The sequence below is a fragment of the Thunnus maccoyii genome, chromosome 2 (genome assembly GCF_910596095.1).
Source record: "Thunnus maccoyii chromosome 2, fThuMac1.1, whole genome shotgun sequence".
Taxonomy (NCBI): domain Eukaryota; kingdom Metazoa; phylum Chordata; class Actinopteri; order Scombriformes; family Scombridae; genus Thunnus; species Thunnus maccoyii.
In genome coordinates, this window is record NC_056534.1 from 18,891,569 (window position 1) to 18,918,785 (window position 27,217).

Genomic DNA, 27,217 nt, shown 5'->3' on the forward strand with positions numbered 1-27,217 from the left:
ACCAGTGCTGTCTCTGTGCTGCACTCAACTGAGGTTTTCTTTGAATGTTCCTACACTGCAGCATGTGCCTACGCAAGTTTCACTATGATTTACTGTATATGGCATCTCATTTGTAACCTTTCACAATTGACTGTAAAATGATCCAATTTAGGTCATTGAGGCACTTATATATTGTATGCAGCAGCTAGAAACTTCAGGCAATCCTCTACAGAACCGAAGGGCTCATTGAGATAAAGTAAGGTGATTTTATTTTATTTTTTTCTTTTTGTCAGTTACTCCTTGACCCTGTGGCAGTTACAAAAAAAGATTTTCATAAAGTGAATGTCCTCAGATGAACAGCACAAGGTTTTTAAGAGTTCAAAAATAACACACTTTCTTTCAAAACAAAAAACATTGTGTTTTCTTTCTCCGTGATTGAACCATTGAAGGTCATAATCCACAGTAAGTGGCTGCCTAAAATAGGATCTGACTGCTTTGAAATAGAAGCCCTGTATGTACCTTGACGTAGAGATGCCAAGAGGAAAATGTCACTGCAAAGTACAGCTTTGTTTTGCAAGTTGACCCCTCATTTTAAACATTAAAGGAACCCACAGTGCAGTCTACTGTCTATACTGACATGATGCCATATGCACACAGTTTCAAAAGTGTTTTTATCTGTACTGCGTTTCATTGTATACAAGTAATTGTGAGCAAGCTTTGTGTGAAGGCAGCAGTGTTAAATAAAATAGCTGCTTTGCAAAAACAAAATCAGTCACGGATACTCGCTGAAAGTTGTCTCTGTTACATGAAGCTCACATTCAGGATGAGTTTAGAAAAGCATCACTTTGAGAATCTGTCCATGAAAGAAGCTAAATGAAGAATTTCTCAAATCATGTCACATCAGCTGTCAATTTCATACATGTTTTTCTTAATTATAGTGGTGTAGCTGAGGGCTTCTAATAGCTTTATAATAGACTGTCACTGTGATGTACTAATGCTGATTTAAATGTCAGCTTGTTTTTTGTTGTTTTTTTCTTGATCAAACAAAAAGTAATCTCTTGGTTTTCCTGCTTCACAATGAAATTATTCTGACACAATTATTATTTTAAGACAATAACTTGATCATGTTTTGAATTAATTTTCTATTTATGGTAGAAAAACTTAATCTTGACTAATCATTTGGACAGAAAATAGTAAAAAATGCCCATCAAAATTTCACATAGTGACGTCTTCCAATGTCTTGTTTGGTCCAACCAACAGTCCAAATACAAAGATATTAACTTTGCAGTGCTATCAAGCAGAGAAAATCATAACAAGTTTCAAGTTTGCAAATCTGAGAATACCAAATTTGGGTATGTTTGGTTAACAACTTTAAACCATTAGTTGATTATCAATCAAGAGTTGCAGATACATTTTTTTTTTCTTTTTTGTGATCAAGTTTTCATTTTATAATACTGGAGGTTAGATTGAATATAACAGCAAATCATCAGCCCCGTACACATCTGTAATACTGAACACAGATTATTCTAACATACAAACCTGATATTCTTGTCTCTCCGTGTACATTATTCCATTCATCAACTGGGCAAGAATGGCTCTTCTTTGCTATCTATCTATCTATCTATCTATCTATCTATCTATCTATCTATCTATCTATCTATCTATCTATCTGTCTATCTATCTATCTATCTATCTATCTATCTATGCAGGCTATAGCAAGCATAGCCAATAACAATGTTTTTGTAGAGATGCAGTAGGGGCAGATAATATAGATATAACAAAAACAAAAAACAAGTTGTTCTCTGGTTTTGGTTTAATTTCTATGCCAATTGCCGATTTGAAGACGAAAACAAGAAAAGCACATTGATTTCCATTTTTTTTTATTGCATCGTATATTTTTTTATCCTGTTATCAAACAAGTTGAACACAGCTTTGGACAGAGGATACACTGACTGTACATAGATTGATGAAGATGAGTCTCTATAGTCACATTTGCCATCCGGGTGTTACCCAGTCAGAGCCAGCCCACTCCTCTAAGCCCACAACCCCAGAGCCTCAACCTGGTTATGACAATTTAATCTTTTCTTTTGCAGGCAAAATTGCTTTTTCCACTGTTTCCTGTATTGTAAAGTAAGACCTCTGCCACATTTCTTTGACTGACTTGTTTATGATTGAAGTGTATTCTGACAGTTCATATTGTAGGGCAATATCTACTCTATCCTCATGAGCAGCGTTCTGCCAAGTCATCTGCTTCCTCGTTTCCCTCCACACCCATGTGCGCTGTTACCCAAATAAAACCCACCTCACACCCTGGCTTGTGAATTCTATATAATGTATGATAAATCTCTGTCAATATATCAGGTCTGGACTTGGATTTGATTTTTCTTATTGCACTTAAAGCTGCTGGTGAATCACTGCTTATGACTGAGTTGTCTGGTTTATTGTCCTCCACCCACCAAAGTGCCAATAATATTGCCAGAATCTCTGCTGTGAATACTGAAATCTGATCTGAAACTCTGTGTCCCCCTTTTACTTCTGAATTCAGGAATGGTTATTCCAAATGCCACTTTCCCACTCTCTGGATCCATCTGTATAAATCTGTAAATATGAACTCCTTTCTTGTTGCAGATGAGACTTAACTTCCTTGACTATATCTCCTGATTTCTTTCTTTTGTTATTATTCAATATGTATACATCAACACCAAGTTCTGAAATTAGCCGTGATGGTACAACTGAAAAACAGACTGGAGGGCACACATTAATATTAATATTAATAATACCAATCTCCTGCGCCTTAGATTTTAGCATATTTCCATGGTTTGTTTTGGCCTTTCCCGCTCTACTTCCATTTTAAGTGAGGGCGATTGAATTTCTGTCCAACCCTAATTAACCCTAGTTAACCTTAACCCTAACCGGGCTGGGTGGCATGTGATGTCCAATAGGGCTGCTCCACGCTGTCGACTGGGTCGTGCGTGATGTCCGCTGGGTGGCAGCCCAGGACAACTGGATAGGTGGTTTCTGGAAACTGGATAGATGGTGTGCAATTTGATTGGGATTTTTAGGGCTCCTCATACTTCGCACCTTTGGTTCAAGTGTTACAAAGAGATGATGTCTAATAAAGAGAGAATCCATTGGGAAATCTGGAGTTTATGAGGGGGCTTCCACCTTAATACTAAAAACCTTTTTAGCGGCTGTTGGACCTAAAGTCCTCTTTAAGATTTGGTAACATAAATTAATGAGTCTTCATTTAAACATAGGTAAACTAGGAATACAAGTTCCAGTTACATCATATAGCACATGTGCAACTCCAGACCAAAAATACTTATGGGGCAGATTAGTTTTCTGTCGATCAACTAATCATTTCAGTTTTAATCTAGGGTCACTAAATGTAACATGACTGTCATGACATCATGACCCCCAGCGTTTGGGATCATCATGTCTTCCCTCTGTTGTTGGAAAGCACCTACAGCGTTCTGCTTAGTTTGGGCTTTTATTTTTCATACCAGCAGACAGAAACATCAGTTAATTGGTGTATTCATGGCAAGGCCACTCACTAAGAGGTGTCTGTAAACCTATTAACTTGAATAACATTTTTATCACTCAGGGCAGCATTTACATTTAAATGACAACCCAACAGTTTGCTTACCCTTCCTATTAGCAAGTACAGTCTGAACAGTTGAGTATTAGCCCTTCACTCACAGCAAGGCTATTGCTGTCCAAGGACATTCACTTGTACGAGGACAACACTTAAAGTAAACAATGCAAGCATTTTTTTGTACCAACACTTATACATACTATATTTATACATAGTCAAAAGGCATTGCAGCCTGTGCCCACATGAAAAAAATATTTATTGTGACTGCTGTAAAATCAAATAAATCCCAAATACTCATCGTGCAACTATACATGTATAACAACAACATCTGAAAACAAAAAGCTTTTTAATACAGGGGGGGGGAAACAAATGTCAGGCTGAAAAATCAATCCTTATTTACGCAATGATGTAGAAACACAATAGAGACAAATCTACCTGCAGGGAGTCTCTACGCTGTGGGGTAGTTTTACACACCCTCTCTCAAAGTTAATGCCAAACACAAATTTGGAGGAAATACCTGCTGTGTAGCACAAGCTACATTTATGAAATTTTATTTTATTGTACGTAAGAACATCAGAACATTAAACAACACTGAGTTAAAAGGCTGTGTGGGATAAACAATATAAATACAAGTTTAATGTTATGGTATGAAGGTTTTATGCAAACTATCCATTTTAGGAAATGGAGAGTGTTAAATTGCTTCACTTTCAGTTAGTTCCTGATTGATATCACCCTAAACATGCACACATGTAAATAATAATCATTTCTGTATAGTTTTAATTACATGCAATACAACAAATACTGAGAGTAAAATTTTCACACTCATTAAAATTGTAGCCATTCTTTCAAGAAACTTCCTCTGGAAAACAACAACTACTTATAAACTCTAAACAAATATGTAACTTCTTTAAAATGTATGTGAAATAGGGAGTATTTACTGTGTGTACTGCATCAGAAAACTGCCTCTATTTCCCTATAATTAGTACTAAATTACACTGGCCATTCCAGGAAACCTCCTAGGACATCATTAAGAAATTACTGGACCTGCAAAATAAAGCTTCACAGTTTTTTAGCAATTTAGATTGTGTGTTATTTTGAAGGCTTGCAGTGTCTTTGCAATTTAAACAGAGCCTGTGGAGCCACCAAAGAGAACAAGCAACTGGTGAAGAAAGTTTTAGTAAGTCAAAGAGAGATATCATCTGGTTGGTTTGATTTGTGCCTCTGGCTTTCCAATTCCCTCAGAACTGGAAGGAGAGATCCAGCCTGCAGGCAGATGACCCTGAGTCATACAAAGTAGATAATTGGTTTTTGGAAGGAAACTCATTTTAATTACAAAGTTTTGACTTAGCAGTTTATTCCCCCTTTCCATGTCATTTTTTTAACATCTAGAGAAATGGTTGCAAAGAGTTTAAATTAGATGAGATATAGATTCAAAGATAGCAGCATCAGAAGAGTCAGAGGCTAAAGGCAATGAAGACAGAGGTAACTGCAAGTCTTAACCCCTTTTAGCCATCAGCACTTGGAGGAGATACACTCTTATTTGAATGTGATAACTGTAAAAAGTAGTTAAATTTATAGAGTTCACCTTGGTCTGCAATCCAGATGCACTGACAGAAGAACAAAGACAATCATTCTCTGATCAGCATATGCAACCTCCGAAGGATTTTTAAGCAATATTTCCTGTTTGTTGTAAATACTGGTAATTAACTGTAACCCTTGTTCTCAAGCCAATGAAAGGGCCCAAATGAAATGACAATATTGTTTCACGCTTGGTTCAAGGTGTGCCAGAGGCACACAGAGTAGAAGTCAGAGATTGATGAAAGTGCTTTAAATGCTTCTTCAAACTTGGGGAACTCTGTCTTTCTTCTTAAGCTCATGCAGAAAAAAAATGCTATTCAAATTAGCATGACTAATAGGTGTGACAACATGTCTGTAGGAGTCTTGGTACAAGCTGTATGTTTGAACTGTGTGTTTTGAAACAGTTTGATGTCTGCTCTGCTGGTGCTGGATTACAGTGGGTAACAGTCTGAGTTCTTCTTCCAGTCCATGATTTACTGAATGTGCATTGATGCTGTGAATGCAGCCATTAAGAGGCCTCAATGTTCTTCCCCAGATCATTAGGTGGTCGTTTACATGAGTCGATCTACCCCCCTCTTTCTGTAAAGAGAGAAAAAAGTAAGTGTCCTCAAATGACTGCTCTTGTTTTCTATCTTTTTAAGTATACACTTTGTGTCTTGGACCTCTAGAGGGATCTTCAAAGGGCTGTTTTAAGGTTAGGACTTGGTTTTAGGGTTATGCTTAGCATTGGGTTTAGGTTAAGCTCAAGGGTTGGGATCAGGCATGTAGTTGTGATGGCTGAGATTCGGGTCAGGGGCTAGAGAATGTATAATGAGGGTCCTTAAGTATTGAAGTACAAGTACAAACATGATAAGAGTAATAATAATTTTTGCTTAAACCTATATTAGGTGAATGTTTGACCACTTGGGGGCAGCACAGCAGATACAGGGCAACATTATTATTCATTAAGAATCATGTTTCTGGTGACCTGACACCCACAAGTCCAATATTCACTCTTCTTTTAGCTCTGTTTTTGGTCTCCACCAACTACTGAGGGATACATCTTACTCTTTAGCTGCTAAATTCTCCACTATGTTCACCAGCTATTCGCTAACTTTGTCTGCCATTTGGTTCTGGGTAGGTAGGGTACAGTGACTTTTTTGCAGCATTTGGAAACAACACTGATGAGAGCAGTGAGAGTGAACCAAAACAGCAAAGTTCTGACCATAAAACCAAAATGAGTTGACACATGCTAAAATGCTCCGTAGAGCTGGAGGGAACTGCAGAGTCGGGTGATAATTCTCTAAGCAACCCCCTTCCTATTACACATAGTAATAATTTCCATTGTTAATACAAAAATACTGATTAGTTCAGCTTAAACAAGGTTATGAAGAGCTACACAAATCGCAAACATGTAAAACATCGATCCAGTAAAAGCATAGTAAGCATGAAAGTACAGAAAACACAAATTAAATACCAAAATACATAAAAGTACATTAGAAAAAATAATCTACAGGTGATCTTAAAAAGTGAATTAGCCTAAAAGATGTTCAAAAGTTAAACTGCTAAAGCTAAACTGAGATCCTCATGCAAGCTTTTCCAAAGCTTCAGGACTATGAATGACTCCAATGACCCCATGTAACCCTCCTCCATGTAGGGACAGCCAGCACAGCTGCTTCATGTGTATTTGATGAGGCAATGATGAGGTCTATTTATGTAATTATTTACTCTGTTGATGACATGCTTAACATTTAATCAGTGTGGCAGCTGGTGATTCTGTGCCAGAACACACCATCCAAACCCCCCAAACCATAACAAATTAAGTCTCAATTTAATATGAACTTTATCACATCCTTCATTTTGTCACCTGCAGGTCCAGGCACTTAAAGGACACCGCATCACACAGACTTGCAGGGAGATTTCAGATATTTGCATTAAAAGCAGAGAGAAGCAGCGACTTTATTTTATTCATTACCCCCACGCATACTCATATGAGCCTTAGTCACTCTTCAGCTTATTTTGTGTCACTCAATGCACATACAATTATCTGAGACAAGGATTTTTTTTTAAATTTAATTTTTAATCTCCGTGGGCTGCAATTCTGCTCAGGTCAATGAGTGCAGAAGAATGAAAGCATACATGTTCTCATTCTTAAGTGGTCTCTCTTGTTTTTCAGCTGATTAAAAAAAATCAAAACGATAATCACAATGTAACTACATCATGGGGTACAGTACACACAACACAGACGTCATCACCCTGTTTACGTAAATGACATTGTGTCTACATTGTATTACAATCCTCACTGAAGCCAGATAAGAATAAAATATATAATTCTGTCATCTTTTAGAATGAATATGTGAAAGGGTCCCACTTTCTCACACTGAAACAGAGTTGTTGTTTAATCCTGATGAATTTTCACATGTTTTGAGGGACAGGCTTAAAGTATGTCACATATAGTTTTCAGTCTCAATCTTTGAGGTAACTGTATAAACATTGGTAGGAAACACCTGACATTGATCACTTCAGCTTCCAGCTGGCAACGATGGAAGTCACTGAGGTTTTATTTTTCCTTTTTCATGTGGCTGGATTTGTTCACTGCTTTCCTTTCTTGATAAATGACTTTAGGTGACGTCAAATGCTGGTGTCCAACTGTATATGATTAAGCAAACAACAAACTTTTTGTTTACAAGATAAGGAAAATAGTCTTCATCTTTTTGTATCTCTTATATACAATTCACTGCCCTCCACAAAAACTGATATCCAAAATTACAATGTTCTCTCTGTTATAGGCAGTACAGATTTTAACCTGATAATCAGAGTTGTGAATGCTGCGAGACTCCAAGAAGAGCTTTAAAACTCAGAAACTCCCTGATAAGTAAGTAAGTATATGTATAGAGAATGTAAAGCAAAAATAGTTGCCAGTTTTGCATATTTATGTTAAAAGGTAGTTGTTTCTAATGCATACTATCATGGCTTTTTTGCCTATTTTATAGTAATCTGTGGTCAACAAAATATTCCATCTCATAGTGTAACAGCATGTAAACTGGTAGATTCTATAAAACAAACTGGATTTTAGCCAAAACCTTTGTGAACTACAGTTGTCCAGTATAATTGTGAATCCCAGTTTCCCAAATAGTTTGGCTGAAACAGGGATTAAACATGAACACTGGCTGATTTCACATCACGCTAACAATCAGAATCAGAGCCAGATTTTTTGCCAAGTAGGTTTTCACATATGAGGAATTTTCCTTGGTGTTGTGGTGCATCACAGTCAAAAATATACACACAATTAAGTAATCCTAAATAATGTGAGAAGAGCTGCTACAGGTTTAGATTTTAAAATGAAGAGAATGAGATGAAATATACAAAATATTGACCAGAAGTAAACAGTAGGCTATATGCAGGGTGCAATTAATAATAACATTAATGCAAGTTTATGTTAATGTAACACATCATGTTAGATCAAAGATCACAGATGTGCGAGAATGAGAATATGGGATTTTAAATTAATGTAATGTGTAATGTCCATGGGTAGGATAGAGTCTGTGTCAGTGGGGGTCCCGGGTCTTACTGATGAGGCCGGCTACAGACGGAAAGAAGCTCTCTCTTTAAGATGTTATAGGGCTAAAAACCTAAAATTTAATTAATAGGCCTGAAAAGTTTTTCTTTTTTTTCTTATTGTCAACAAATCACATGAAAAGAAAAAAAAACAGCAGAGTGGTTCCAACAACAAGTATTATTTGTGTAACAAAGCCTGGCAGAGCTCATTCCGCTGTGCTGTAGACCTCACTGTGGTCCAGAAACTAAAAAAAGACATCAGTGAGCCACACTGTTGCACTGAGTGACATGTTCCTTCATTACCATGAATGTGGGCACTGCAATTTATTCTGAGTCAATCCTTCATACACCGTCCTGGTGCCATAAATACTCTATAGAGCACCAAATGTATATTAATCCGCAGTTGAAAATAGTCCCCAACAAAACCTCTATTTACCACTGAGGAAGTGATTTACTCAAAACTACAGAGCCCAGCTGTTACAAAAAATTACAAAGCCTTAATTAAATGTTAGATTAGTGAACTGTTTTTAAAGATTTGCATCTTCAGAAGGAACGAAAGGGAAAGTGGAAGGTTTTGAGAAACAGACGAACACTTTGTGTTTCAGTTTCTTCATGAGGTTTGTAGATAATTAGAAAACTTAAACTGAACTGGTTCAAACGGCAGTTCCTGATATGTAACAGTGAATAATTAGCAGAATAAAAGGCAGAGTCATTGTGTTCATTCAACTTCAAATATTTGAGATTGGATGGCTTTGGAAAATTTTAAATCCTATTTTCACAATAATAGTTTTTAATTTGTCCTGACAATAAAAACAAAAGTTGCTTTTCTGTTATGTTTTCATTCATATTTAATTAAGTCCTGTCCTCTCTGTTTCAGCTACCTGGTTCTCTGTAGTTGCAGCAGAGCTAGTGGAGCAGCTTAGCCGTGCGGCTGTCGAAGTCATATCATGTTGGAAATTGTGCTTGTGTAAACTGCAGTGTGAGGTATGAAGAGAAGATTTTTATAAGGGGTCCAGAACTAAATAGTGTAAGTAAAACAGTAGCTACATGTTTGTGAGCTTTCTTTACTTAACATTAAATAATCAACAGTGCTGGCTAGCCCTGAGTTTAAAGTCTTTTTGCTAAGATTTTCTTGTTCAATATTGCTATTAAATGCAATATAGTATCATTCAAAGTGTAATTCAATTACATGTAGACAGATGTAGATAGAGGGCTAATTGTTATTGCTATTTTATGCGCAGTACTCGATTGTATATTCATTGTTTCATTACAGCATAAGAATGAGCAGCAAGCTTTGTAGTTGTCTTTACTTTGATTACGAGAAAACAGCAAATAGCTTCAGAGGTGATTTGATGAAGTTATTCTGGCACTAAGATGATGTTTGTAGAAGGAAAAGGCAGGTAGGAATACTGATTATTTCATTGGTAACTTCAGGGCATTTTCCTAATCAACATATGAACTGAATAGATATATTCCAGAGATTTAAGGTCAAACTAGTGCAGGTGTATTGACAGCAGTGACGGCTGTGCCATATTCAGTCAGTTTCAGTAACCATCCAGATACAATTTACAGGGCAGGCTTCTAATGTGATTCATCACTATTTATTACATTTAGTATATTATGTCAAGATGGCACCTTAACATAGGCCTTATAGAGACTGCATAAACTAAAGTGTGTTGTGGAAAGTTCAGCCATGCACCTGCAGTGTCTTCCATGTGAGATGCCTGCTCTCTCTTGATTTTAGCACCATGTTTGTCATGGTGGATCATAGCATTATTATTAAAAGGTTGAGGACATGGGTTACTATCTCCAGGACTGCCCACCAGTAGTTCCACTTATACTTTTGTAACAGAAAATTTGTCATGCCTGTTGATTGGGGCGGCTGTGGCTCAGGAGGTAGAGCGGGTTGTCCACTAATCGGGAGATGGGCAGGTCGATTCCCGGCTCCTCCAGTCCGCATGTTGAAGTATCCTTGGGCAAGATGCTGAACCCCAAATTACTCCTGATGAGGATGTGAATGATTAGATGATTAGATTAGATTCCCCCTGATGGGCAGATTGGGACCTTGCATGGTAGCCCCTGCCATTAGTGTGCAAATGTGACTCATAGTGTAAAAAGCAGTTTGAGTGGTCAGAAGACTAGAAAGGTGCTACACAAGTACAGTCCATTTACCATGATGGCTTTACCTCCTCTCAAACATTGTCTATGTATGGGGTGCCACAGGGCTCTATTCTAGGACCAATTTTATTTTCTCTTTATTTACTCCCTTTGGGCCGCATTATCAAACAGCATAATATTTAATTTCATTGCTACACAGATGCAGCTGTACTTGTACTGCAAATCATCTGAATCAGCTAAGTTATCTTACCTGCATACAGTAATTGCCTACCTGTGGTTACGGATTGGATTGCAGTAAATTTTCTTCAGCTTAACTCTTCCACAATGGAAATCCTTATTATAGGTCCTGAGCACACTCATGGCCAAGTTCTGCCTCTTGGCTCTCTAGCTCAGCATTTGGTACCCACTGTTAAAAACATTGTTATTTTAGACCAGAACCTCAGTCTTGAGTCCCATGTAAAAGGCTAGCTCACTAAAGTTTTTCCCACTTGAGAAATATATCTATAATTAGACCTTTTATTTCTTTTAATTATCTTCAAAGAGTGATTCATGTTTTTATCACTTCTCATCTGGATTATTGTATTGCAGTGTTTACATGCCTTGGCCAAAACATGATTGCATGGCTTCAGGGGGTCCAATATGCAGCCAGCAGACTTTTAACCAAAATCACGAAAGCATGATTATATCAGCATGATCATATCTTTTAGCTTCCCTTCACTGGCTGCCTGTCCGCTTTAGAATTGATTTTAAAATTTTACTCTTGACTTTTAAGGCCCTGCATGGTATGGCACTGAGCTACCTGGCTGAGTTTCTAAATCATTACTCACCAGCCCGTAGCTTGAGATCCTCTGATAAGACCCTGTTAGCTATTCCCCTTCAAGGCTGAAGATCAAGCATGACAGGGTTTTTACTGTCAGGGCTCCAACCTTTTGGAATAGCTTATCTGAGGAACATAGATTAGAAAATTCATTGCCGTCTTTTAAATTGTCACTCAAAACTTACTTCTACTGTATGGCTGTTGCTTAATTATTTTATCTGTTACTTTTATGTGTTATTTTTATCCATTATTTTATCATCACTTTTAATTGTTTTAATTGTTAAAATTGTTGTTTTAATTGTTTTTTAAAGTTATTATTATTACTTGAGCTGCAATGCTGCATGTCTTCTGACCTCACTGATATTTATTTACACTGCTAAAATCCTTCGTTTGTCTCTTTTTCACTTTACAGAAACTCAAACTATCAAATTGTGGGAAAGAATTAATTGAAGGTATATGAACAAAGCTGTGTGCCAGTCGCCAGACGTGATTGATCAAGGTAAAGTATATAAATGTTTGTCATCATATGTAAATGTTGACAAAAAAAATTCACACCAAACCACCCAAATGTCTACTTATGAGACAAGTCAAAGGATCATGTATTAATATCAGTGAGTGTCTGCGCCGTGGCTTTAAACAGGAAACAGTAGAGTTCATAGACTACATGACAGCCAACAGAATTTTATATTTTCACAGACCTTATTAGTAACTTTAGGTGGGATAGTTTATACATCATTGACTCTCTCCAGTGATGATGAAAGGACACCTTCCCCCGTTAGCAGCGCTGCAGAGTGCAGATCCTGGAAGTGTCCTACCTGAATCACACCAATAGTTTGCCCTCGCTAGAAAAACTTTATCATTTACTACACTTGGTTTTAAATACAATGTGTGTTCCACTTCCTGATTTATAGCAAGGAACCTATAAAATGTAGGTTCCTTAATTTATGGTTGGTCGCTCGACACTTCTGACACTTCAATTTATGCTTGGCGAAAGGTTTCAGTCGTCTCTATGGTAACCAGACACTATCCTCCAGTCGGCTTGTTTAGTTACATTATATCATCCCGACCGGGACTAATTAAACAAGGACGTTATACATCCATGGTTACAAGTTATCTAAAGTTACAGACCAAAATATCAATAAGGACGTTCAGGGAAACTACAATCTCCATGACAACGTTAGTAACACTACCTAATCACATTGCGCGACAAAATACGACGGTGTCCGCGACATATCAAAATACTCCAGGTGCGCGACATGGAGAAAGTGTCAAGTGACACTTTTTTCTGTTGAAAATATGTCATGTCATTCTTATCAAAAGTGTCGAACGACCTGCCATAAATCAGCCTTAGTTGTCTTTCTCAAGTAACCACCTGTTTCTTCACTTGTCACAGTTGTAACGTGTCCATTTTTATGGTTTGTGACACAGCGGGAATCTGACAGTCTGTTTACTTTCGAAGATGACATAAATTTCTATGCCGATCTACTTTCGAACCACAACAGAGACTGAAGCTGAACGCTAAACTCACCACAACAGGACAAACTTAAGACTGATTTTCATCCATAATTCATCTATTTTAGTGAGTAATGACTTAAAATAATCCATACAGTGATAATTAGCTAGACAGCTAACGTGAGTCTGTTTTCTTTTAGACTGCATGAAAATGGAAGGTAAAGGCGCAGGCTATTGCGGCAGATGCTTGACGTTCATTGCCCGGACCAGTAAGATGTTAACAATTTCGAGTCTGGTTGGTGTTGCTTTTGGTAAGTCACGACTCCATAACGCTACTGCTAGCTAAGGCTAGCTTCTTGCTCTGTAACGGTCTGAAACTTGGCAAAGTGAACTAACTAATACAACTAATTTTTCTGTTTTGAAAACCATGTTTATGTTTGTGTATTTTACCAGGACAAAAATGAACTAGCTGATAGGTTTTATTAGTTTACCCCGCCAATTGATGTCTTAGTCCTAACTAAACTGCCCTAACTGCTTTTGCTACACTACAGATACTTCTTAAATAAACGGCTAACACCATCTGACATTTTACTACTGTACGGTAAAGGTAACGTCCACATATTCACAGCATAGAGAAATGCACTTTTGAGGCCATGTTACAGAAATTAAATGAAAATACCACATCTGTTGCTAGGACAACCGTGCAGTTACAAACTATCTGATATCACATCAGGCTAAACAGCACCATCCAGCGGACAGTTTAAATCATCGCACTTGCGCTCACGGGGAGACGTTAAATGACCTAAAACAAAATGGGTTTCATTATAAACTTTAATCAGTTATTTAGTTAATTAGTCAGTGTCAGAAGACTGGACTGTGTGTTTCCCTCAATCAACGCAATTCAACTGTTGCTCTCTCAGACATGAAACTTGCCATTTTGCCATTTTTCTAAATTTTAACTTTTTTGTTAGCACAGCATTTGTAAGTTGAACTTTTTGTGACTATTTATCAGTTACAGATTCAGCTGAAACCGTTGCTGTATATCCAGTAGAGCCGAAATGATTAGTTGATAAACGGAAAAGTTAGCACAACTATTTTTATAATTGATTAATCATTTAAGTCATTAAAATACCAATCATTACATTGTACCAACTCTTTAACTGTAAGTATCATTTTGCTTTTCTCTTTTGTCTTATATGATAGCAACACGTACTGTACTGTACACATAATGTATTGACAAATTATTTGCTCAGGGTAAAATGCATGTATGTATATTTCATATGTGCTCAGCTGATGTGAAAGTCTTGCTGTTAAAATCTTCTTTTATGTTTACTGCTAACCTGAGAGCAGTATACATTCGCTTATACTGTTACCATGAGGATGTTATTATGTGTGCCAAGATGTTATAGAGCCATATATAGAGTCATTTGTTCATCAGCGTTTTGTACCCACATGTTAGGCATTGATAAGGAGCCTTTGTATAATCTGTATATCTATATTTCTGATTAAATTTGTGTGTGGGATTTTGATTTTTTAAATTTTATCTCTTGTAATGCGGACTTGCGGTCTGAAATATACTGAATTATATTGTAATGTAAGCATATCAGGATTCACAGTACACAAATTCAGTACAATAACATAGGCCTATAACATATCTGCAGTCATGACAACAAAACAATAATGAATTATGGTTTATTTGACGTTGCATATTGATTTAAGGGCCATATTTTAGCCTTAATATGACATTTAATTTTAATGGCTCAGTTGTTGGTTTGGCTTGACAGTGTTCAGTAACCCCATTACTTTGATATATGTTTGTTATGTTGTTATTTTATGTTTATGCTAAGGAAGGAAAGGAGATTAACTTGACTGTTGCATTCATATTTACTCAGCTGTGTTGAAGTTGTAATATTTGTATGTTTTTGCCTCACAGGAGTTGTTCTCGGCATGGTCCTGAAGACCTTCGTCCATCTGTCAAACCTCGACAAGCTCTACATCGGCTTTCCGGGAGAAGTACTTATGCGTATGCTTCAGTTGGTTACCGTTCCTCTCATTGTAACAAGTGTGATAACGGGTGAGCCACATTTATATTTCTCATTTTCTTAACTCTTACAGGTTATGCATGTTATACACATAGCATTTAAAAGAACCATGCTGTATCTGGATAATCATTTGCATAGTTGACAACAATTTCACAATTATATATGTTTGAAAATAATCCTCAGTGAGGCTGTGAAGAAACTAAACTCATTGATCATTCTTTAAGTGTACAGTAACTGTGTTGCTGTAGTTATTACACTACGCTCCACTACATTACAATGATGTAACACTCACACAGGAATATATTGATCCTCTGTCTTTAGTCTGCAGACTTCAGCATGTGTTGTTTTTTTTCACAGGAGTTTCTAGCCTAAGTCTTGGCACCTCCAGAATAATCACTATCCGTGCAGTAGTGTACTTTATCACAACCACTCTTCTGTCTGTGACTACAGGTGAGAAACGCTGTGCATCAAAACATGGTTTTTAAGAGACAACCTAATATGCTAGTATGTAGCTTAACATACAAAACTTCCCACTGAAAACTAAGTATTTTCTGTCAGTTAATTTTTTGCAAATTAACAACTATGTTTGAATGCAAATATAATGAGTAGGTACTTAACAATTAAACCATCTTAACACTTTTTTCTTCTTATAATTTGTAAAACTTGCATCACCCTCTCTGTAAAATATTCAAAAAATGAACCTGCAAATTACTTAAAATTAATTAAAATTTCCAGGCAATTAGTACAATCACTTGTTTCATGCACATTTCTTCATACAACCACTTAATCAGGTCATACCATAACAGGTATGACCTGAAGCATTTTTTTATGCTTTAAGTCGGAATCAAAGACAAACATTTTCCCACTTGCCCCTAGTGGTATGTATCCATGATGATGAAAGTGACATGTCTTTCTTTTCTTCTTCTTTTCTTTGAAATATTTTCAGATTTATTCAGTGGGGTTTCAAAATATTTCAACAATTAACTGGTAGAAATTCAAATGCCAGACTCTATAATTATGCACGTTTTTGTTCCTCAAAGCACTTGGTTAACTTTTATGAAGTGCTACTGAAACAGCTCTATGAACTAACTGGTATCATTAGTTGTAGTTAAGTTATTTCTTTATCAATCTAGCATGACATTTTTTATTTGTGTTTTTATTGAGTTAAATGTATTAAGAGCAATTCCACAAAGAAAAATGTTTCCCCTCTTCTCTCTCATTTCTTTTTCCCTGTGAAGGAACCGCCTTCCCACCCAGAACACTTTCAAACAAAACATAAAACTGGCACATAATCGGCCTAACCCACCATTGTAGAATCCCCGTCCCGATCTAAACGTCAAGATCCCAAATAAGAATTAACTAACATGTCGTAGTCACTCTGTAGTGCATCTCAGAGCTCCTGCCCTGCGATAAAGATGCAAAAATGTCAACTCAAGCTCAGGGAACTGCAATGTGAACTTCATATTACTTCCCAATTATTTTTTTTCTGTTTCCTTTAGAGCTAATCGATCAATGGAGAGAGCAATCAGCAATGAAAACTCTTGTTACATTATTACAGCCCAACTTTTAACAACAACAGATGAAGTGTGACAGATGATACAACTCACTTTGATCCCTCAGACATATGTTGTCATTTCAGCCACAGCTAGAAATACAGAAGAAACAGAAGAAATATTGGAACTGTTTTTTAAAAACTCACATTTGTCTACTTTTTTAAAACCTTTTGGTTTTCCACAGAATCTGTTCAGTTTCACTTAAAACAAAAAGCTGATACATCACTTACATCATGACATATTAACCAGGCCACAGTGTAGCATCAGTGCTTAGCCGATATGAAACAGCTATAGACAGATGCTGTTTTTGCTTCTTATGTTGTTCAATCCTGGATGATGCGTTGTAGGATTAATATTGGTGCTGTTGATCAAGCCCGGGGTTGGTCATACTCCCATTGAGATAGATGATGACGATGATGAAACCTTCTCCACAGTCAACGCCTTGTTGGATCTAATCAGGTGAGAAGAAAGTATGTCTTCCCATAGCTCGTCATAAATCCCAACACTACTGATTTCATTGCATGTGTCAGTTTCCAGTTCAGCCAGTAACATTTCAGAAAATGCTGAAACGTTTAATCAGAGAATTCAAATCACTGCTTTTCCTTTAGAGCTGCATCCATCAGTGTTTTATTACACAGAAATAATGTATGTGAGGTGAAATTAGGCAAACATTACATTATATTCTGCATTATAATTGCATTTTTACTCATCAGTTCCACAGCGGTAGACGTGTTTAAATTTCTCTCACTCTCTATAGGAACATGGTGCCACAAAATCTGGTTCTGGCCAGCTTTCAACAGGTATGTTTTATTGCTCGGGTATGTGATATGCAGGTCATTTGCTCATGTGATGGAGACAATGTGATGTTTCTGATTTTTTGTTTCTTAGTACAAGACTCAGAAGGTGGAGATTGAAGTTGAAGTAGTCGATCAAAATTCAAGCCTGGAAACGGTAAACAGTTTTTCCTTTTTCACCATCATTGTGTGCAGATGCTACAGGGAGTCGCAATCAGACCGTTGTTCTCACTGAGTCGGTCATCTTGTTTCAGAAAACCACCGAAGTGCGCCTGGTGGGCAATCAAATTGATGGATTCAATACTTTGGGAGTGATTGTCTGGTCTTTTATCTTTGGACTGGCCCTCAGGAAGATGGGCGACAGAGGGAAACTGTTTGTGGATATTCTAACTGCCATCAACGAAGCCACCATACACGTGGTCAGATTGATAATAGGGTGAGGTTAAATGTCACGTATGATGGAAGAAAATCCTAACTTCTGCATAGTCAATATGATATTAAAACATGTACATCCATGTTTTATTTATTTACAGAAAAACAGTAAATGTCTTGCAATGTGCACTGAATGAACTGTTAAAATGGGTTATTTTCTGTGTGTGACTGTTGTTACCAAAAATAGTAAAATTGGGGACAACATATTGCATCTTTCGCTCTTCTTCTGCCCTTGGTTCACATTTCTCATCTTCCTAATGGGTTTCCTGTTGAATTATTATTACATATTGTTATTCAGGTTCTTTTTTTTTGTAACAATCATCTGTTCAATTGTTTCATCTGTCTAAAAGTTTTGTTATGTTTTCTTGTAAAGCTGTTTTCCATTAAAAAAGTAATAGCAGTATTCCCTTCATCTTCCAGCTTCTTGCCGATAGGAGTGCTGTTCATGACTGCGAGTTATGTTGTTGAGGTTGGCGACGACTGGGAGACTGTCTTCAAAATGGGAAAGTTCACGGCGGTGGTTGTCTGTGGGTGTGTTCCCCTTTGCTCTATTTGCACTGTTACAGTTTACAGCATTGTGAGTGCAAACTCTTTTTATTGCTGTCAGTAGTTTTGTTTGTATAATCAGTGTTGAGCTTGTAGTTTTTGCTCTTTTTCAGGCTCATGATCCACGGAGGACTAGTTCTACCACTGATCTATATCCTGTGTGTGAGGCGTAACCCCTTTTCTGTCATTAAGGGGGTTTCCCCCGCCTTAATTAGGGCCATACTCATCTCACGCAGGTAAGCAAATCACAACTTTGATCTTTATTTCAGTCTTCAGCATTATCGTATCACAGAGAGACGGCTAGATGGATAAATAGATATTTAATCTAATGGAGGATACACTGTGTCTCGAAGCTACGCGTTCTCACTGACTTTCCGATGTTGTGAGGACGTAAACAAGATTGACAAAAGAATCACTCGCTTCATGCTGCCTATTGGGATAAATATCAACATGGACGGAACGGCCCTTTATGAAATGGCTGCAGTAGTTTTCATCGGCCAACTCAACAACATCAATCTGAGATGGAGCCAGTTATTTACCATTGCGTAAGTCACTGTCATATTTTTTTATTGCTTCCTGTTCTACTTGGTAATTGAAAAATATGTCTAATTGTCAACTTTGTGCTTAAAAAGCATTTGTGTTACAGTTCAATCATCAGAGTGGCACAATCACCCTAGTATGTGGTTGTTCATGTTCATCTGCTTTTCCTCTGCAGTATGACAGTCGCAGTGTCCAGTGTTGGTGAAGCAGGGATCCCAGCCACAGGAACAGTCACCACCCTCTTCATTTTGACAGTCATTGGGATACCTGCAAGGGACGCTTCCCTTTTGCTGGCTTTAGAATGGCTGCTGTAAGTTTAACCTGTGGTTTTGGCAGGCAGAGATTACTACACCTGCTTGTTTTGCTCCTGATATTAAACCACAGAGTGTAAAGAAGCAGATATCCTCTGCTTTCATAGATTACTGTGGTTTGTTTTCTTCCAGAGACCGCGGCAACACTGCCGTCAACGTCCTGGGAGACTGCCTTGGCGTGGCCATCGTTGAGCATCTGTCGAGAAAAGAACTGGACGAAATGGAGGAGCAGAATGTGACAAGGTGCAATTTTAGTTGATTTTGGTGTTTTTTGTTTATTTTTTAACAGCATTAAAAACAACATCAGTAAATATTGGATTCATTTTTCAGTCTTAATGAAGCATTTTTTCAGGACAAGATTTGTCTAGATCCAGTTCCTGATGGCTGACAATAGTGTTTATTTCCACTTTGGGGAACAAGGACACATTGTTTCTATTAGCAGATAATGAGAGTATGTGAGCAGAGCAAACCAGTAGAAGGTTCTCCTGTTGCTCACAGTTACCCACATTCATTAACATGGAGATGAAAAAAATGTATCTATGTGTTATTCAGCACCATGGTAATGGAGCCTTACACTGACAGTGAGGAGCTTCAGGTCCAGGTGGAGGTTCATGCCAGCAGCCAGGTCCCTACTCAAGTCCCAGGACAACACGGAAAGGCCACAGCTCCAAGACAGCAGCCGAAGCCCAAACATGTGTAGCCTCAGCTCAGCGTGAACCAGGTCTGAGCATCAACAACGTGAACAGGGTTGACATTGAAAATAATTCTCACCCACCAAGAATTGCACTGTCTCTATTTGATTTGTTATAATTTCATTCATTTGCCGTTGCATTTATCACATTTTTTGCTTTTTGATGTTGTCAGTGTGTTGTAAAATAAGTCAATTGGCAAGTATTTGTTAATTTGCTTTATTGGGAATCAAATTTATCCTGTTTTGTATTTTATGTAGATATAAAGTAATTGTGCACAGTTAGAAAAAAAATGTGTTATTTGACTTTGCTTCATTTAATTTTCATTTCATTCATTTGTATTTTGATTTTGTCAGTGTACTTTTAAATAAGCTTTTAGCGTTGGTTTCTTAATTTGATTCATTAGGATTCAAATGTGTTTTATGTAAATATAATTGTAAGTAAGATAGAGACAGCAGCTCAAGTACGAGTGGCCTCAGCTCAGCATTAACAGGATCTGAACTGCTGGCTGAAAAATAATTCTCTGAAAAAATGTAGTTATTGCTTTTTCTTTGACATGTTATTTCATTGACTATTTTATGTAGATATGATTTTATTGTCCTGGTTATACTGTAGTTTGTTTCCAAATAAATATCTGAACAAAAAAGCATATAACTGTCCTTTAACTGCCCTGCATGTTTCCGTATGTTAGCAGTATGTGTGATATTATTTGTTCCATAATGCTGTGACACAGTCTGTCAGTTAGAGATTGAAATGAATCTTCTAGAGCTGCAACAATTAATCAATTGACAGAAAATTAATCAGCAACTATTTTGATAATTGAAAAATGGTTTTAGTAATTTTTAAAGCAAAATGCCAAATATTTGTTGGATCCAGCTTCTCAAATGTGATGATTTTATGGGTTTTCTTTGTCTTGTTATGGTAAAGTTCATTTCTTTGGGGTTTTTTTGGGAAAAAAACAAGACATTTGAGGATCATCAATATAAACTCGGGCTGTGGAAATTTATTTAAAAAGATTTGTTTAAAAGCGTCTGTGTCTTAGATTTATTTAGTTTTCATTCTTCTGGGTCCCCCGAGAATTGAAAACTCCCCACCCATGTGAGTTTAAAAACACGCTTGCATGAATGTATTATAACTACTGTTCTCCAAGTTACTGTGTGATTCCTAAACTGGATAGCTGGACATTAACAAGTTTTTGTTTTGTTTTGTTTTTTTAAAGAAGAGAAGATGTGAGGTATGGCTAAACAGTTTTGAATTTGTAATGGTAAATTTTCAACAGTATTTCAATCTAAACATTACATCATCTGCTTTTAATGATAAATGCATTTTATGAGAGAAGAGCTGATTCATGAAATTGAACAGTGTTTTGCTTCAGTGAAATATTTCTCCTTCAGAGCACAGAGCTACACAGTTGGCAGGAACATAAAGCAGACTTATACTATATTTTACAGTATACATGATACACATATGTATTACTATAGACTCTTAAAATAGTTTAATAATAATTCATAAAGACTTGATTTAACAACAGTGACTGTTTCATTAAATGCCTATTAAACAAATGTAATCATGTCCTGTGCAGGTGGAGATCATGATGTTAGACATGCTGTTCACATACACATCTTCCTCTGTTTCATACCATGCTGTTGTTCTCTGCATCAACACTGTAGTCTCATTTATGATCTCCCCCTTCTTGAGGCACAGGTGAAGGAAAATAGCCGGCAATGATGAGTAGAGTCAACCCTCATTGCTCTGTTCTTAAAGAAGATGAAGTGCCACTTAGTTTTAAGCAGCACGATGCTTCATCACACACTTTGGATTTGAAGGCCAACAAGTGTCATATCAGGGATCAAGAGTGTAACTTTATATTGGTGTGAGTGTTTGTGTGAAATGTGCCTCTGATTTTGGTCACAGTCACAGTAAAAGGAATATTTCACTGTTAAATATGTGCACTTTGCCTAATTTCCACCAGGCTGGAATATAAAGCAGGTAACTGTACCAGGCAGAGTTAGCTTGCTAATGAATGACCCATTTATGTGACCCGTCACTTGATAAAACACTGTTTTAAAATGGAGGATGTAAACTGGGAAGATTTTAAATTACATTTCACAAATATAACACAATATACAAAACTAACAAAATACACCAATAAGGCTTTGCTAAATGACAATATAACAACATGGGCTTTGCACCATTACTTCAATTGATACTGTGCTTATATTGGACACATATTGTTTATACGTACACTATAATTAAATTTACCACACAGAAAAGTTGGGGCCATATAATATTTCAGAAATACTGTACACAACACACACACAGGGGGAGGAATAGTAGGGCCCAGGTGCTGAGATTAATCCTGCCATTGACTTCGACATATAAAACACTTAACTCCCGAGTCACAAGGAATGCCATTCACAGGAGGCGATGTCATTCTGATGAAGACTAAAAGACTAAAAGTGCCTTAACATTTTCCATCACCAATCCTTTATTTGTCACTTCAGCACCATGATCTGGCTTTATACTATAAGGCTTCAACCCAATCATGACCCACAGTTTCAATTTCAGTCATTCATTGCCATTTAATGGTTTATGTGACACATCATATGCAATGACCTCATAATATCCATCCATCAGTTTCTATACCATCTTATCTTTCATGCCCTGCAAGCATAAGTTCATGTTCTGGACATATTCTGGATTATTGTCTCGGTCCATAGTGTCACTCAGACAGAAGGGAAATTGTGTGTTTGCACATGTATCAGCCTTTTCACCAACCATCACATACAGAGCTGTAGTGACTACAGTTAAACTGAGTCACTAGCTCAAATGTTTGACTGAAATGGTTCTTAAGAAATGCTTGATTGACTGTTGAAACAGACGCAGGCTCCTGGCTTCATGATGTAGCAGTAAAGAGGAACAGTGAGTGGAACACCTCCTGAACACCAGGAAATGCAATCAGCTACACTGAAATTTATGGAATGACTATAAATCTCATCTGATGCAGATTTGGGGGTTTCATTTTGTGGGATCACTAATTCAAGATAAAGGCAAAGCGCATTTCCAGAAAGAAATGCTTCTTTCAACTGGGGATACAAAAATATTTGAGTTTTCAGTTTCTGTTTTAAGAGAACAGCATTAATGCATTCACACTTCCTTGTAGACTTCTGCAAAAATGTATGCTCCCGTCCTCCCATAAGAGGAAAACTCTAGCACATGTGTTGCATAAAGGTCACATTTGGATGCAGATGCAGTCACAAATAAATAAAAAAAATGTTAGGGTGATGATGCAAGAGCACAGGAGGACGACTAGCTGCACGGCAAAAGCTCTTTTTCAAAAGCTTTGATGACTGTAACATATTACACCTGTTACCTTCTGTGTGTGTATGTGTGTGTACTTGCATGCTTGTCTTGATCAGTGCTTTTTTGTTTGAGTTTTAGATTTTACAGTATTCCTACTCATGCATGATCCTGTAATATTAATAATGTAATATTTGCATTAAGGTCCAAGTATTTGTCATATTGTGTGACTTATTTTTCAAATTTGTGCCGTGTTGGGGTTCAGTAAATTGATGCCCTTGGGTCTGATGTTTTGTGCTTGACCTGTGTGACAAGATATCTGGAAGAAAGCACTGGATTCTGTCCTAGAATTAATCTGCTTTTCACTTCATACACTGGTTTATTTCATCTTATCACAACATCCCACACCTTCTACTCAAATGTGGGGGCCACATCTGGGGGGACGGGAAGCATGGACCTAGTTCAAGAAAAGCAATACAATACTGAACATTAGTTAGACTAGTCGCGTATAATGTGTTTGTGATAATGACATAGCAGATACATTTCCCTGAATAAAAGTGTGCTCAGTGACACAAAAACAATGTGCCAGAGCTGGGCCTTTGATTTAGAGGAATATTTTTAATTTAGTAATTATGTGAATACTGCAGGTAACATAATTGGCTGGCAGATGATTAAGCAAGAGAGAGAATGAAATCTGTGGTTTGCATGCAAATTAAACCCTGTTTTAACAGTAAGAAGAGGACAAAGACGGACCTCAGGAGGAAAAGAGAGCAGTGATATGGCTGCATTGTGGGTTCATTCGGCTATCACTAGAACAATGCTAGTGGAAAGAGAAGTCATGTCTTTGGAGTAAAGGCTTTGTTGTTGTGCCATGAGGCTCTTTTTCTTTAGATGAGGTCCTCTGAGGTAAAAAATTTGAATGCAAAATGTCAACATCTGCGCCATGAACCAGATCAGCATAACAAAACTGTAAAAATGCAGTGATTTGAATATACACAGATGTTGTGGAGGTTCTGCTCCCTGCACCCTGCAAAATATTTGTCCAGATGTAGCTTGAAAGATCATTCTTGACCTTGTATATAATAGAAAAAAATAACTGAAGATACATTTATTAGCCTGTTGTGGGGCTTCCAACTGCATCTTATCTCACCTGCATGCCAAATGAGCAAATTCCATACTCTGATAAAGATCATAAGATTGTTTAAAGCTCTGGAAACACTATCAGAGATTAGATTGTTTTTGAAAAAATACCGCTCTGTTGCAGGGCTGGATTTTTAGTTATTACTACAAATGCTGATGGGATTTTTAATGAGGTTTTCTTACTTGAGGAACAGAACACTCTCTATAGATTAACATCTATATTCTGTGTGTTTGAAGATGTGAACATAAATAAAGATATCAAAATGGGTGCGTCCCATTCACCTGCTGGCCAAGACGTCCACAGTTCGAATCCGGCTACAGACCTTTGTTGCATGTCTCCCCTCATTTCCTGTCTCTTCACTGTCCCTATTGCATTGCTTACTGAGGTTTTGTAACAATTTCTTCTGTGGTGAAACTACATTCTTTGGGGATACCATGTTTGCAAAAAGTAAAAGAACTTGTACAAAGAATTGTATTTTCAATTTAAACCCTTTAAGCAAACATGAAGTGCCAACAAAAATGAAAATTTAAACGTCTACAGTTCTTTGATAAGTAGGCAACTCCATGTTCTGGTTTGCATTTCAACATCATAACTAACACAGCGAGGGACTGTGTTCCTAAGAGAAGATAAGGTGTACTTTATCATCCCCTTAGGGAAAATTTTAATGGGCTCACTGCATCACAAAGCATTTATCTCCAGACACACTGAACATCCTTGGCAAACATCCTTACAATCATTCAAAATTCACATACAACTAGAGTATTGCACATGCCAGTGTAGACCCTACTGTAAAGTATAAAGTGTTCTGTGATGTTCCACCAACCAACACAGCATTTAAGCTGCTGCTATTTAAATTCTTAATGGGAGATGGAACAAATTAGTTTTTATAACGGTTCAGTCTGCGTTTTGGAACTCTAAACTGTCGGCCAGAAGGTAAACAGAAGGTATTCAGAGTGAAGGATGTGAGATGGATCGTTATTTTGCACAGACTTCTCGTATATAAACCACAGAGAATAGTTTTCTTTCATCCCTTGACCTTTTTAGCATTCTGGACAAGACAAATAGGCTTAGAGTTTTGTCGAACTGACAGGTTACCATATCATGCTTGAATACCATACCTGATTAAACTCTCTAAAACTGAATAATAAAACAAAACCACATGTCTCTTGTCTATAGAGTCTAAGCCCTATTTAAGGTACAGCCTCTGCTGTTGGTTTTCATTGACTGGCATGCCAGTCAATGTGCACATTTATAACAACAGACCTGGTTATTGGGAATGTCATGAGCGATCATTGGACTGTGGTCACCTATTGATTTTGGATCGAATAAAATCTCTTCATTTACACCTGTACACAAACTATAGACTTTATATACCACTAAACTCACATGATCAAATGCAAAGTGTAGTTTATTGTTGTGATAATGTTTTATGATGATGATGCTTGTGCATTAAGCAGAGGCTGCATGATGAACACATCTAGTGTCTGTAAGTTTAAAAAGAAGTGAAGATTAACTCAGTGCACACTGAGTCATGACAGTTCATTAACTTAAAAAAACATATACTGATGTATGTTTGAGGGATGATAAATAAAAATTTGGCTTTACTGTAATGAATATTTTTGATAAAAGATTATAGGCTTCAGCCTGATTTCATTTCATGAAATGATATCTGGTCTTTCTAAATGGGCAAATGAATATCCTCAGAAATGGTGTTATTACGGTGTTATTGGTGGTGTTATTTTTTAAAAAAAACAAGACACAATGTTAGTCTAAGAGCATTGATGCACCTCAGTCCCTGTTTACACAGACGGCTCACTCCTCCAGACTGTGAGTCACAGAGCTGTGACTCAGTCAGCCAATATGAAGACTGCAGACAGGTTCAGATACTGGCCTCACATGGCATAAGACAGCAAGTAGTGCTTTTTCAGTGACTTTGATATCAGTGTGAGAAAGTGTTATCAAGAGTGCATGTGATGATCGCATGTTCAATAAGCGTTCTTGATAACGTGGAACATTTTCATGAACCTGATGAAAGGTTTTAAAACGTTACACAGCTACAAAGTGAAGGGAGTGCTGTTTCCAGTAATAGCTGGGTTTACCTAAAAACACTGTTCTCTGTGTACAGTTTGCACTGCAAACCTAACCCTTTTATTGCATCTCTTTATTTAGGGGTATGAAATTTTTGTCCAAACAGCCTCCTAAACCTAACTTTTTACAGAATCCATGTCAGGATTTATAAAATATAGAAATATATTTTTCACAATTTACTTTAATTGAATGCATTACAAATGCAACCAGCAGATTATGTTAATTTTGGTTGACCACAATCTCTCTCAAGGGAAGCAGGGTGATGCTGAAAAAGAAATTACAGTAAACAGAATGGCTAATTAACGCTGCTTTGGGGCTATTTAATAGTGTATGACTGTGTATGTGTGTTTGCGTCTAGGGGCCTGTCTGTTCTAACTGATATGCAGTAATCATCTCAGAAGCCCTTATCGCATACATTCATTGTGTTTTTGTTCCAACTGGATGTGTTGGAAAGGAGGTAGAACAAATGCACAAGCTGATTGTTAAAACACATGACTACACCATAACCAAGGAATGCAGCAATATAATGATATCTCATAGAGGGAAGGATGGAGGAAAGCAAACACTTGTTCTGTGGTGTACATATTTTGCCTGTCATGTAATCTATCTTCTTATTTATAGCGAGAGAAACCCTAAAGTCCTGTTTGACACAATAAACAGTTTTCTCTCTTTGGGCACTCCAAATTTGCCAATTTTTTCCAACAG

General features: G+C 37.1%; 1 protein-coding gene and 1 long non-coding RNA gene across 2 annotated transcripts; one reads left to right on the plus strand and one right to left on the minus strand.

Annotated features, from left to right (window-relative positions):
- Positions 1-9,470: 9,470 nt before the first annotated feature.
- LOC121885483 lies at positions 9,471-12,823 on the minus strand. Its single transcript, XR_006092567.1, has 4 exons — positions 12,323-12,823; positions 11,635-11,750; positions 11,079-11,213; positions 9,471-10,691 (listed from the first exon to the last, which is right to left on the minus strand). It is a non-coding gene; the product is annotated as an uncharacterized LOC121885483 (long non-coding RNA).
- A 272-nt stretch (positions 12,824-13,095) lies between these two features.
- LOC121885476 (excitatory amino acid transporter 3-like) lies at positions 13,096-20,535 on the plus strand. Its single transcript, XM_042394965.1, has 14 exons — positions 13,096-13,203; positions 13,277-13,387; positions 15,010-15,150; positions 15,476-15,568; positions 17,019-17,130; positions 17,429-17,471; positions 17,560-17,622; positions 17,720-17,901; positions 18,318-18,428; positions 18,557-18,679; positions 18,797-18,988; positions 19,159-19,293; positions 19,427-19,537; positions 19,847-20,535. The coding sequence occupies exons 2-14, from the start codon at positions 13,282-13,284 to the stop codon at positions 19,992-19,994; spliced, it is 1,560 nt and encodes a 519-aa protein (XP_042250899.1). The 5' UTR covers positions 13,096-13,203; positions 13,277-13,281; the 3' UTR covers positions 19,995-20,535.
- The last annotated feature ends 6,682 nt before the right edge of the window (positions 20,536-27,217 follow it).